General features: G+C 35.5%; 1 protein-coding gene across 1 annotated transcript in view; it reads left to right on the top strand.

Annotated features, from left to right (window-relative positions):
- Positions 1-14,502, top strand: part of LOC117327266 (glutamate receptor ionotropic, NMDA 2B-like) — a 124,453-nt gene that overhangs the window by 105,663 nt on the left and 4,288 nt on the right. The window contains exons 11-16 of the mRNA XM_033884185.1: positions 1,141-1,266; positions 5,349-5,569; positions 6,446-6,606; positions 9,072-9,253; positions 12,923-13,161; positions 14,205-14,368. Coding sequence (XP_033740076.1) covers positions 1,141-1,266; positions 5,349-5,569; positions 6,446-6,606; positions 9,072-9,253; positions 12,923-13,161; positions 14,205-14,368 — 1,093 coding nt within the window. The remainder of the gene's footprint in view (positions 1-1,140; positions 1,267-5,348; positions 5,570-6,445; positions 6,607-9,071; positions 9,254-12,922; positions 13,162-14,204; positions 14,369-14,502) is intronic.

Below are 14,502 nucleotides of genomic sequence, written 5' to 3'. Positions count from 1 at the left end.
GGTGATGCTAGGGTATCAACAGAGGTCGGTAGATTAACTGTAAGGGATAGTGTTATGTTTCTTACCTCTGTACGTCACAGTTAATGGCAGTCACACGGGTGTCTTGACAGTCACGTGAGCTGTGATTGTAGATACTGTCACATTAGTGATGACTGTATTTCAACACGACTAAATCAATTTTTCTGACTGTTGAATTTGTTGAAACTGATCGATGTAGAATGTCACCAGATTAAAGACATGACATAATGTGTTCCAAAATCATAAAAACTGTACGTAAAACACTATTGTTTAAAAATTCAATTGTTACCTGATACATTACTTATTGTAGCAGCAAAGCTCAATCCTTAATTTCATTTCCATCCCAGTGTCTAAGCTGTATTGTGATAGAAACTTAAGACATGAGATTCAATAACTATCACAAATCACTTCAGAGTTGTTTATTTACTTCTTATTATATATATGCAAATCAAACTCCACTCATAACGATATATTGTATGTTACAAACTCAACTTACACCAAGACTTTTACCAAATCATAAAAAAATAAAATGTGAACAGGAGATTTGACATGGAAGTGATATATCTTCATAGAACAGAACACAAACAATAACACTTCCATTATATTGTAAAACAACAACCTATTGAGCATCTAGATTTTCCGAATTTCAACACAGAACGGAAAGTGTAATTGGTAAACACATGTCATATGTGTATTTATGTATCCAGTATTCAAATTTAAATGTATATCTACTATTTTTCAGAGCCGTGTGACTATACAATTTTCTGTACTATTTTTCACAGCCGTGTGACTATAACATTTTCTATACTATTTTTCAGAGCCGTATGACAATAACATTTCATGTTCTATTTTTTCACAGCCGTGTGACTCTAACATTTTCTGTAAAATTTTTCAGAGCCGTGTGATAATAACATTTTCTGTACTATTTTTCACAGCCGTATGACTAAAAAAAATCTGTACTAATTTTCACAGCCGTATGACTCTAAAATTTCCTGTACTATTTTTCAGAGCCATATGACAATACAATTTTCTGTAATATTTTTCTGAGCCGTATGACTATAACATTTTCTGTACTATTTTTCAGAGCCGTATGACTATAACATTTTCTGTACTATTTTTCAGAGCCGTATGACTATCCGTCGTGGTGTTTGATCCTAGTGTTTAGCGTACATGCTACGGGAGCATCTATATTTATATACGAGTGGCTGAGCCCACGGGGACTTGACCAAGGACGAACATCATTGCGAGGTAACTGCGAGGTAAATCACGGATCAAGTGGTCGATTGACCGGAAGTAGTGGTAATGATAGCACGTATATCGGTTGGTTTTAGAAAGAGGAGCAAACTTTGTGATAAATTCAGACAAAAAGTGTTTTTCCGTCAGAAGAGTGTTTTCCAAATTGGGTGTAATAAAGAGTTAATTCAGAATCATTATACGCGGTATCAACAATTGTTCATGGTGGATGCCGTAAAAGCCTACGCTTAAGAGGAATGTCCATATATTTTTCAGTGGGATTGACAAAACATCCTTGTGATATATGTAAATTTCTCTCTTAGGACTTATGGATAATTGTTTCCTTTGTGAAGGAGATACCAGCCTTCACTGTTGTTAACACACAACGCCTATTCTCTTCGTTATTTACTAGCTGGGAACTGTTCAGTCACTTCACTCGTATCATATCATAACATCTCTCTGTTTAAGGGGCATCTAAACAGCAAATCCAGCCAAAACAATTGATATTTTACAAGGCTATACATCCCTACTAGGGTGCAATTTAACAGAAGTAACTTGATAACATTTTGATATGTATCATGTCAAACTGTGGGCCTTGCTGTTGACATTTAATTTGTTCAGTAGTTCGTAAATTTCAACAAAACATGAGAAAAATGCATGTTTCAGGGGGACATAATTAACTCATTTGTATCTCATTTATTGTGCAAAACAGTCATGTCGTTTTGCTCACAAGGGTCTAAAGCACAAAATAGGAGCATTGGTTTGACTAGATTGGACTTTATGATATGTATTAACACTGATTTTATTTAGACCTTGAAATGCAAATGGCGGTTGTGAATAAGATCAGACAATTATGGCATATAAGAAGGTATTTCAAACGTCAAAAATGCTCATATTAGATACTATAGAGAACTCTAGACATGACAGGAAGACTGTTTTTAGGAAAAAATGGTCATCCGTTGAGTTTGGGGTAAAAGATATATATTTCTGAAAAAGGCCCAAAACTCACCAGTTTGACAATTTGTCTTAAAATGGTCATTCTTACTATAATCAGATGTCTTAAATGTATGATATTGGAGCATTTCTAATGGCTGAAATGCCTCCCTTTATGCCATATTTGTGTAATATCATCTACAGCCGCCATTTGCATTTCAAGGTCAAAACTAAATATGTGTTTATACCTACATAAAGTCAAATCCGGTCAAACAAATGCTCCTACCCTGTGCTATAGACACCTGTGAGCATGACATCTGGGCTATTTTTCAGGTTTGGTTATTTTTGTGGCTTAGAATTATTCCATGCTACAACTTACCACAAAGTAACTCTATAGAAGATATTGTTAGCATCTACATCAAATTATTTGTGATTTTAAGACACTACATGTCCAAACAAACATTTTGGTATATTACATGACTATTTTTGTGCAATTTTTAAGCTATTTATTCGTGTTTGAAATTCAACATTATTCTGCTATATAGATGACCCTTAAGCAAAACGTCTGTATTAAACCATTGTGTTTAAAAATTTTAGTTGCATGATGTAGAAAACGGAACTAAACAGAGACAGTGTAAACGTGGCGTTGCTGAAATCCTAAATTATAGATAAATGAAAATCGTTATAGGATCGAATAGGCCAAGAATTTTTTGATACGTTAGTCCATACAAGAGCATGTTAATTGATAGCTGGTTTCAGTACATGTCACTTATATCTAATAGAAGGACACCCATACATTCAGCAAATGAAATGTGCTGTTAATATGTCTAGTTACAGGCAACAGAAACTCGATGTGGAAAAGCTATCCATTTACGGCAAAGACTGACTACATAGAATATCCTACATAGGTAAAAGCTCAATCTCAGTAAGCCACGATCCGTTTTTAATATCTAGTATCGTGTTTTCTTTTCACAACCATGTTAGGTATAGCTATTGACCGCTGGATATGTTAGACTGCGTTAATTGTTCGTTTACATAGCCCCTAATGTAAAATTCCAGCACCGGAAGTGCCGAACGACATTGGCACATCAGGTCGAATTGATAATCCTCTTCTTCCGGAAACTACGAGTGACACGCGCACAATAACTCAGATGAACCAGGCGAGATATGATCATGGCCATCACATGTTAAATTGTCAATACCAATGCTGACAGATGCGTATTGATACAAAAATGTTATTTATTAGTGTGGCGATTAACACTGCATTTACAAATCGCGACTTTTTGAAATACGTCGATAACGCGATGAGGTTTGCTAAGCTTCTGTATACAACACTTAGAGATGGATAAGGCTATCAGATATATAGATTGAGTGAAATATCTGTTGAAAATAGTTACAATATTATAAAACAATGCTCAGTCAGTCATCATACACTAATGTCGGTCCGATAAAGCTTTTTATTAGGATTTAAAGACATTCCTTGTTAAAATTAATTCGACAAGCATGTACCTGTTAATGGCTTTTGCAAGTCGATATTTAGCACTGTGTTTGTGAGGTAGCCGCGTCACCTCTATCCACATCCCCGCTATTCAGTGATATAAATGGGTTTCAAACCTGACATTAACTTTATCATAGAAATCGTTCCTTTCAGCTTTAATTCGTCGACCTACTATTCGCGAAATTGGAAACTAGCCATCAGAGACGGATTGCGCGTTACGTTGTAATATCCTTTACTTTTTTATTCTTCCAAGTAGTTCTAATAAACTGGTTTCCGTCGACCAGATTCTTCCGCATCGGAGTGAATGACTGCAACCTTTCATCGGTTTATGATCGCTGTCATTCCAGAGATATGATTGAAGTACGGGTGAATCGATTGCCAAAACCCCTATTAACTTTATCGGACTTTAGTATGGTTACTGCTTAAAAAACTCCCCAGCTGTTTATGAGGTATCGACATTATTTACTGTAACTATGTAAAAATGACGTATCAAGACATACAGCCGTAGATCTACTAGGTAAATGACGGTCAATACTTCTATCCTCGTTGGAATCAGTGAAAGGGGATATGTCTTAAATATATCACAAACCTCCTAAACAGATGGATGTACTTCAAATCGAGTCGTGCGTATCAAAAGGAGCAAGATAGAACGAGTAACAGTGATCCGTTATACTTGCCAACTACAGCACACTAACGCCCCGATCTGACCCAATAGTTATCTAAAGCCAAAATTAATTTAGACTGACATTTCACTTTTAATTCCAAGCTCGCTTGTAAGATATCCAAGTAAATATTATCCATGACATCCCGACACGTTTGTATAAATTCCCAGTTAATAGTATCCTGGCATCCCTGTTCGTTTGTACGAATTTCTAGTTAATATTATCCATCGCATATCCGGTCGTTTGTATGAATTGCCCGTTAATATTATCCATAACACCCCCAGTCGCTATGAATCCCTACTTATGATTTATGTATTTTACGCTTGATTCATATTTCTTTATCAAAGCAGCGTAAATTTCCTGATTATAATCCTGTATAGATTTGAATGAAGACGAGGAAAGCAGGAACATGATATGCGATCTTACGGGATACATGTAGCAAAACACAATCGTACATGTGTGTATGTACGGCGGCTGAATCTCCTTATGCGAGGACAAAAATGTATGATTCAAAACAAAATCAAAAATCTGAAAAAATAAAACAAAAAGCAGTAGTCAGAGCTTGTGGCTGTATTGTCATCGTTTAACTAAAAAGAAGTGGTGAGGCTGGAAATATCGGCTTCGCCAAAAAGTATTTATTTTGTCATCGAATCATACAGCATCTTTTCAGTACCTGAAAGTGTCATATGTAAGACGTACGATGCTTGTTGTTCGAGGAGTAAGTATTTACCCACTCAGCTAGTTCCACATCGAGTTTATGTCTGCATTTCTACATTGATTACTAGACAGATGTGTTCGTAAGAGATATGTCTGTTACGACAGAAGAAACAATTACTGGGATATAGGGTTTCTGTAAATCTCCAGTACAAATATTTCAATTAAATCTAATTTTCTTTCCATACCGTGGTTTGTATACTGCAGTAGGTTTAAACTCTACGTGATGCATGAATCTATGGTTATATTACTTTGTGTGGATTAAAGCAGGGCAGATTTTATCTTGACAGAGCATAGGTTCTCGCTCTTCCGGTCGCTATGGTTGATTTGGGCTATGCTGTTTGGAGCCTCAGTTTCCACAGATACACCCAGAGGAGTGTCCAGCAGATTTCTAGCAAACGTTTGGGCGTTGTTCGCTCTGGTTTTCCTCGCAAGTTACACAGCTAATTTGGCAGCGTTTATGATCACCAAGGATGAGTACTACAACCTTTCCGGGATAAAAGATCTTCGTGTAAGTTAGCTATTTAGATTCTAATGCTATGCGGATTCCAATGTGATTCATACATACGCGAAGTAAGAATTATAACGCTTAAGCAAAAATCAAGGAATCACTCCCAGGTGAATAGTTTAACTATGGAAAATCTCAAAATAAAAACAACCGCAGAAATAATCACGTTTACAGCAGAAGTATTGGCATAAGTTTGGTTTGTGTTGATTTCCCTTGTTTTCCTGTTAAATTGCCATAAGTTTTGTCTCTGGCATCACAGACGAATCCGAAAAGGACAAACTGGCTATATAATACGGTTTTATATGCATTCTACAAACACTATAATAACTCATATTTAAAATGCACTATTCACATTTTGCGTCTTATATAACATCCTTATGAGGCGTCATTGGCGTGTGTACATTATCATGATGACTCGTCCTAGAGAGACGCCATTGACGTGTGTACATACAAAGTTATTGTCACATTTATAAGAAATGTAAACTCGATCCATACTCTCTATCAGGATATATTCATTCCCAAACATGGTAAAAATAAAACCTATACAATCCAACCAATCATAGAGGGCCAGCCACTTAGCAACTCTTACTACTGTTTGCTTGAGAGTTTTAGCTACATGTATACATGTTGTGTGAGTACAAATGGGCATACCTTTGAAAAAAAATCATCTTAAGTCGAAAATATTTAAAGATGCGTCAATTATTACTTGTTTTACTCAGTCACAACCTTTTAATGACTATAGCGTAAGGAATAAAGTTCATGCACAATAATCATGATAGTGTCGACCAATTACGGTACCAAGGTTCCATATCACTGTCACGATTGATCGATTAAACATATTACTATTTAATAATAAAGATATATCCATTTTAATTCCAGCTCAAACATCCCTATTCCCATTCCCCGCCTTTCCGGTTTGCAACGGTGCCTAACGGAAGTACCGAGGAGAACCTGCGACAGAATCACGGGGAAATGTTTGCCTATATGAGACAGTTCAACCAATCTACAGTTGATGGAGCGCTCAAGTCTCTAAAAGATGGGTGAGGGAGCCTTGTTATTAAACAGAATAGTAAAGGAATAAAGTTTTAGTTTCGTAAGGCTACGTTATTTTGATAAAACAATACCATATTAAGTTATAAATGTACGTAATGAATATATTAATATTTCCTTGGGATTTTTTTATCCGTTTTTATATAAAACGGTGATATTTGATATAAATAAGAACAAGATATGATACTTAGTTTTCCATTTGTCCTTGTTTATATCACCAGTATGTAGACTATGACATTCGAAATAAGGAAAGGATTGTCGTTGTCTTCCCAGGCAAGCCATTCAGCTCGCTCTAGTAGTAATACATATACTGTTTCAATGTTGTATGATCACATTGTCTGCCAGCTACAGTTTCTCATGCATGATGCAGGTGTGTTGTCTCACAGATCTCGTGTGCCCTGACGTCTGTTAGCGCTGATTGGGACACCCTATTAGGAGCTATTTCCCAGCTAGCTTTTCACATTTGTGTAACTCCTTGGCCAAGTAAAGTGTCATGTCCAATATGTTGGGGTAGTAATTGTTTCCAATTACACTCGACAGCGGTAAGAGGACGGGAGTGCTTGACTCTGCTGCACTTATAGGGGCAAAGTAGAAAGTGCAACGGCCGCAATCAGGAAAACCATATAAATTATGTCTTCTCTCCGATGGTTAATAGCTTGGCTGATTTTCTGTACTCATGATTGGTAAAATGAGTGTAATCACTATTTTCGAGTGGAATTAACATGCGATTTGTGATTACTGTGAAGTGAAATTGTTGCGTATTACAAGTATGTGTAGTATAATGTATCAGCGTATTTACCTGTGTAATTATGGTGTAGCAAAATAATTATTGCGTGCAAGTGTAATTACTGTGAACTCGAGTGAAACACGGTGCTAATCATGTTAATTACTCAAGTAGTCTTTAACTGTGTTATTTGTACCAAGTAGTTAACCATTGCTCATCACAGTGTAACCTATCTCAGCCTTCTATAATCAATTGTCATTACCTCTTCAGTTAAACTAGTCGAAACGCGAACTCCATAGATACATCTATAATATCCCGGACATACCTGAACTGAATATATCAATGGCCGTTATCGCAACATTCCTATGTAAGTCACTTGTACCAATAATCAGACGATGTACAATGAACTGCAATCTCCGTTACACTCTAGAGATAGAAAAGTGACTTACTTAGATGTAAAATGTCCTATCAAATGGAATACTACATCGCAAATTACGTCTTAAAATTGATGAAACTAAACTTGCATTAGATAATGTAGAAATATAGGTGTTGTATATTAAAAGAATAAACATGGCTGTCAGTTAGGTTACTTTTGGTATCAAAATGCCTAGAGAGCTTTCTGATTTTTTTAGCACTTAGTCACATCAGATACCACGAAAATTAAAAAGCAATTTTATAAGTTACGAAGATGTAGGTTCACAATAAGATATGCAGTTGTCACAAAATTATTATAAGCGCAATTCTAGATACAGAATTATCTGATTTGTCAAATTCGTCATAGAGGTTTGGTTTAGAATCTGGAGAGATGCAACACTAAAAGCTCAGCATTTATCGACATGGTTTTCGGATGTCTATGCAAACATTGTTGTGATTATTTACTGATATCAAAGGTCTACCTTACTCCAAATTCCAAATACAGAATCCCTGTGAGCGTTGAGACATTGATCTGATCGATTATACATGGAATCTATTTCAAAAGAATTATCATTGGAATCGTTGTCATCTAATGTCAGGACAACTTTCATTTAGAATTTTAGAATCGATATTCTTTTCATCATAACGTAAATCAAGTCTATAGAAACATCAGCATCGACTCTGACCGGTGTAATAGTTCAACGCCGCATCACTCCTAAATAATAACGGCATATCAATGCGCAGAAAAACGGTTTTAATTTCAAACAAGAAAAATTATGCAATTGTGAACAATTTTGCTATATCTACACACGTATGTATAATATATAATATAATTAGACTTGTGCTTAACATATTTTATGAGCGTGTCGTTCACGATGACACTAGTAACTATTTACTTCTGAAAAAATTCGGCTGTTGTTGGATTTGAGCCTACTGATGGCACTTATATATTGACCGGGAAATTCAAATGCATTGTTCCCTCAGTCACAATCTATATATATGAATGTAAATTTAAGCATTGAACTGTTACCAGATGCTATTTTATAGTCGATATGAATACAATTTTGGTTACAGACATATATTCATGTCGCCTTATATTCCATTTATCGGTCACCAAAGTTGTATTCATATCGACTGTATACTAACATCTAGTAACAGTTCGATGCTTAGATATCATTGTATGACGTGCTATACCCAAATACAGTCAATGCTGTGACTGGGTAACCGTTGTCGTTGTATTGACTGCAATTTAACCAATATCTCACTCACCATTTTAGGAGTTGTCTCCCTTTATATGATTATTTCTCTTTCCGACAGGAAAATCCACGCCTTTATCTATGATGCCACACCTCTTGAGTACCACGTGGGTAACGATAACGACTGCGAGCTGACAACTGTAGGGGACTGGTACGCAATGACTGGGTACGGAGTAGGGTTCCCTCGGGGATCTACATGGGTAGAGGAGGTGGACCAGATTATACTAAAACTACAAAAATCAGGTACCTTTCACAAAGTTAACATCTGTAAAATCCACAAAAACAAGCTTTCAACTATTCAATTGATCTTTGAAGATGAAAGTCCATACATTCAAACACTCTGATTAGGTTAAATTACTTATTAGGCTACATGCAAATTGGTTTCATTAACTCCATTCATTTAATAAAAAAAAACCTGTGTATTCAAATATTTTTTTGCGAATTCTGACAACCAGTGGTGTGGAGGTGTCCTGCTGACCTAAAATACGGCATTTACATTATTATTTTAATTATTTTACGCCTCTTTGTGCAAAACCAACAGGAACAAAATGTAGCTTTGGCATGGATGGTTTTCCTATCGGTATCGATTCCATCTTTAAGTATATGTATTTCATAAAAGTTAATCCATCGTATGTTTGATATGATTGATAATTTGTGAGCCTCGCATTGAAGGAGGTATCCAAGGATGTTCTTTTAAGTCCTACTATTCTCTGACTAAATAGGGCCGTGTATCCAAGGACTGGTCTCATTTAGTTACTTTATATCGACGAGGTAGCACTATAATGTAAACAAGGCAAACGGCTCTCGCAAACTAGACGAAATCGGTGAAAGAGAAGTGATCCAATAAAAAGACTTGATACCTACGGATAACCATTATGATAAGGTAGCAACACTCGGTAAAGATGCCCCTTGATTTGCTACATGGCAATGGTGGGTAGTGTAATTTAAGCGCGGCCGACACAGCCTTGAGGATGACCTCCGTCCTGGAAGGCCTGTCAGTGTTGCAACCCCAAAATGTTCAATAAAGTTCATGATATTGTTATGACCGACAAACGAGTCTCAGAAAGATATATAGCCAGTAGAGTTGACATTTCACAGGAAAGACTACATTACATTCTGACCAATGGGAACCAAGATTTGGTCAGAAACACACCAGGCGCATATTATCGCGTGCTTATCTTAACCTCTTTGAGGAAGATCCTGAAACTTTCTTCAGAGATTTGGATGAAACATTGGTCCATCATTTGACACCGGAGGTCAAACAACACTCGAAACAATGGAAGCACCCTGAGGCAGTTACCGGGAAAAGAATTAACTCAAAATTAAAAAATTAAAAGCTCACTATAGAGACCAACCAACCAATTGTTTTCCCATAGACTTTAGTGTTAACGTTTTGGATTATTTCATTCAAATTCTTGAATTGAATATGACGATTATGGTTTAAAACAAAAGTTTAGGGTCTGATATAACACCTAATAAAAAAAAAAAGTTGGGTCCTTCAGCTCAAATTTTCTCCAGGGTAGCCATTTTGAAAATAGGTGAATTTCGCAGTAAAAATTTTCAAAAATCTTAAATGTTTACCTGTTTACTATTATTACGTGAACTCTTGGGAAAAAAACCAATCGGACTTAAGAAATTTATATCAACATATCTTATTGATAGTTACCTATCAGGCTACATATCTATTTTCTCACTTCATAACATACTGGCCAATCAGTGGCTGCCAGACATTTTAGCCTTGGCTCAACTTTCTATACACAGGGGCTGTTTCAAAAATATTTTTTTTCAATTGGTTGGTTGTTCCCTAAAGGTGTTTTATTCCATCAGGACAACGTTTCTGTTCACAAGTCTGGCATTGCCATTGCTGCCATTCACGATTGTGGCTTTGCATTGATTGAGCATCCGCCTTATTCACCTGATCTCGCTCCATCAGACTTTCATCTATTTCCAAAACTGAAAACAGCTATTTCAGACAACCACTTTAAGTCCGATGATGACGTCATACATGCAGCCAAGACAATGAGTTCTATAAAAGTGGCATTGAGGCTCTTAAACACCACTGGAAAAAGTGTATAGATACTGAAGTTGATTATGTTGAAAAACAATACAGTATGTCAGGCAAAATTCAAATCCTTCAATATGAGGCTCACAACTTATCATTCAGCCCTCGTACGTATATACTCTATTATAAATCTACCAGTGTTAGACAAAAAAACAGGATCTAGCTTTGGACATCCCACCCTTGTATATAGGAAATATCGCTCGGTTATTAGAACAGATGTTGTACTTAAAATTAACATAAAATGACCATAAAAAGGGGAAACTCTTTTTTATGAGAAGTACTTATTATGAGGTGAAAAATACATGGAATAAAACACCTGGATGAGTCATACAGCGTTATAACTGGTGTCATAATAAGCTTTCAATCGGACTGAAATGCATGTGACAATACACTATATATCTAATGTTTCAGTGAACATTAATCCAAACTTCGGAAGAGAATTCCTCTTAAATACCTTAGATATAGATTTAATTTTCGTACAACATGAAAGTTTTTCTCATTAATAACCTTTTATCTATCTGGTACCACACTGTATTTGTCGTTCGCCATCAGATTACTATCTGTCTGGTACTGTTTGTCGTTCGCTATTAGACTAATATCTGTCTGGTACTATTTGTCGTTCGCCATTAGACTAATATCTGCCTGGTACTATTTGTCGTTCGCCATTAGACTAATATCTGTCTGGTACTATTTGTTGTTCGCCATTAGACTAATATCTGTCTGGTACTATTTGTCGTTCGCCATTAGACTAATATCTGCCTGGTACTATTTGTCGTTCGCCATTAGACTAATATCTCTCTGGTACTATTTGTTGTTCGCTATTAGAATAATATATGTCTGTGTCTATTTGTCGTTCGCTATTACACTGAAATCTGCCTGGTACTATTTATCGTTCGCCATTAGACTAATATCTGTCTGGTACTATTTGTAGTTCGCCATTAGACTAATATCTGTCTGGTACTATTTGTCGTTTGCCATTAACTAATATCTGCCTGGTACTATTTGTCGTTCGCCATTAGACTAATATCTGTCTGGTACTATTTGTCGTTTGCCATTAGACTAATATATGTCTGGGTCTATTTGTTGTTCGCCATTAGACTAATATCTGCCTGGTACTATTTGTCGTTCGCCATTAGACTAATATTTGTCTGATACTATTTGTCGTTCGTCATAAGACTAATGTCTCCCTGGTACTATTTGTCGTTCGTCATAAGACTAATGTCTCCCTGGTACTATTTGTCGTTCTCCATTAGGCTGTTATCTTCATGTTTGTATTGAAATGTTATAAATGTACTTGTGATGTGTTTAGATTGTTTATGTTTAAGTACATGGTATTGGAGTAGTTTTTTTTATATCAACCGTTAATGATATGAAACACGTGGAAACTGTAGTGCATATAAAGGCATCAAAACTTACAGTGTAGATCCGACTCCTACTGGCCGTCAAATAAACATGTTAATCAAAGAATGAACTGAGAGTCAGGGCTTTACTACATTTTGTATGTACAATAGAACCGTACTGATGGTTATGTATTTGTAAGAACTGATATCCAAAACAAAATAATTTGACTGCAATTAAAAACAAAGCACTGTTAACTGACAAATATACAAAACAAAACTTCTAAAGATTCAGGTAAATCAAGACTAGTGACGTTATAATCGCCATCACGATTTCCTGTAAATTTCTCTTGCACAGTATACATCTTATTGTTTCGCTTACCTTTCATGTTTATTATTTCTAAGTGCATTTTTTGCTATATCCTGTTTCAATGGTATCAGTGTTAATCTTAAATGTATTTAGACATTTCTTTCAAATGCAATTTCGTATTGTTACATGTGCTAATTTTTCAGGTGAAATGGAACGTTTACGGAAATTTTGGCTAGCAGGTGCGTGTCATCGACGGAAGCAGAAAAGAGGACAGTCCAGTCATAACATCGGTATCCTTAACTTCACCAGCGCTTTCATATTTCTGGCTGGGGGAATGCTGGTCGGTGTTATCTTACTAATAGCAGAGCATCTTTATTTCAAATTTGGAAGGAGCTGTTTGCGGAAATACGACAAAAACGGATGTTGTGCTTTAGTCAGTTTGGTATGGCTTTACTCGTATTTACTGTTTATTTATCATAACTACATCTGACAATTCGTAAGACATTAAAAGTTCTCGATACAATGGATATCAATCAATCATAACAAATGTTTTAATGTTTATATAACTAACATTTTTAGTAGTTTATTTACGTAATAGCTCAGAGCACTGAATTATCGTTACTTGGATCACCTGATAGCTCCGAGCACTGCCTTTTTTTTATTACTCTGTAGGTTAGATAAAAGGATTTTAAATATTTGGATTACCTGGTATTACATAAATGAATTATATATATTTGGATTACCTGGTATTAGATAATGAATTATAGATATTTGGATTACCTGGTATTAGATAATGAATTATAGATATTTGGATTACCTGGTATGTTAGTTAAATGAATTATATATATTTGGATTACCTGGTATGTTAGTTAAATGAATTAGATATTTGGGATTACCTGGTAGGATAGGGACTTGGGGCATAGTTATTAAGACTATCTAGTTGGTCAAATAAAAGGATTATAGATATCTGGATGACCTCAGAGTTTAGATAAATGGATTATGGATATTTGGATTACCTGGTTGGATAGATGAAATTATTATAGATATTTGGATAACCTGGTAAGCAAGATAAATGAATTATAAACATTTGGCTTACCTTGCATGTTAGATAAATGGATTATAGATAGTTGGATTACCACGTAGGTTAGATAAATGGTATATAAATATTTGGATTATTTGGTAGGTTAGACAAGTGGAATATATTTATTTGGATTATTTGGTAGGTTAGATAAATGGATTAGATATTTGGATTACCTTGTAGGATAGATAAATGGGTTATAGATATTTGGATTACATGGTAGGTTAGATAAATGGGTTATAGATATTTGGATTACATGGTAGGTTAGATAAATGGGTTATAGATATTTGGATTACATGGTAGGTTAGATAAATGGGTTATAGATATTTGGATTACCTGATAGTTGACAGTAAGAGCGTTACCTAACCATTGCGATCACAGTTAATATATGTATTCTTTATTTCCAGAGTATGGGTCAGTCGTTAACATTTGAACAGTCCGTCATAGAGGCCATAGACATGCATAAACGTCACAGGTGTAAAGATCCTCTCTGTGAAACTCAGTTATGGAAAGTTCGTCACGAATTAGACCTTTCAAAATTTACAATAGAAAAACTAAAAGACCAATTACAGTACGTATATGTCAGTTATTATAACGGTGTGTGCAAAACCATTGATATGTTGTATTACCAGGCACATACCTCTGTATTACAAGAACAATGTAAGGAAACAATGCATTGATATTGGATAAATAGTTAACTTAATA

This window comes from Pecten maximus, chromosome 1, assembly GCF_902652985.1.
Source record: "Pecten maximus chromosome 1, xPecMax1.1, whole genome shotgun sequence".
In the NCBI taxonomy this organism is placed as follows: Eukaryota; Metazoa; Mollusca; class Bivalvia; order Pectinida; family Pectinidae; genus Pecten; species Pecten maximus.
The sequence above is the reverse complement of the archived record's forward strand: the minus strand, read 5'-3'. Positions and strand labels throughout refer to the sequence as shown.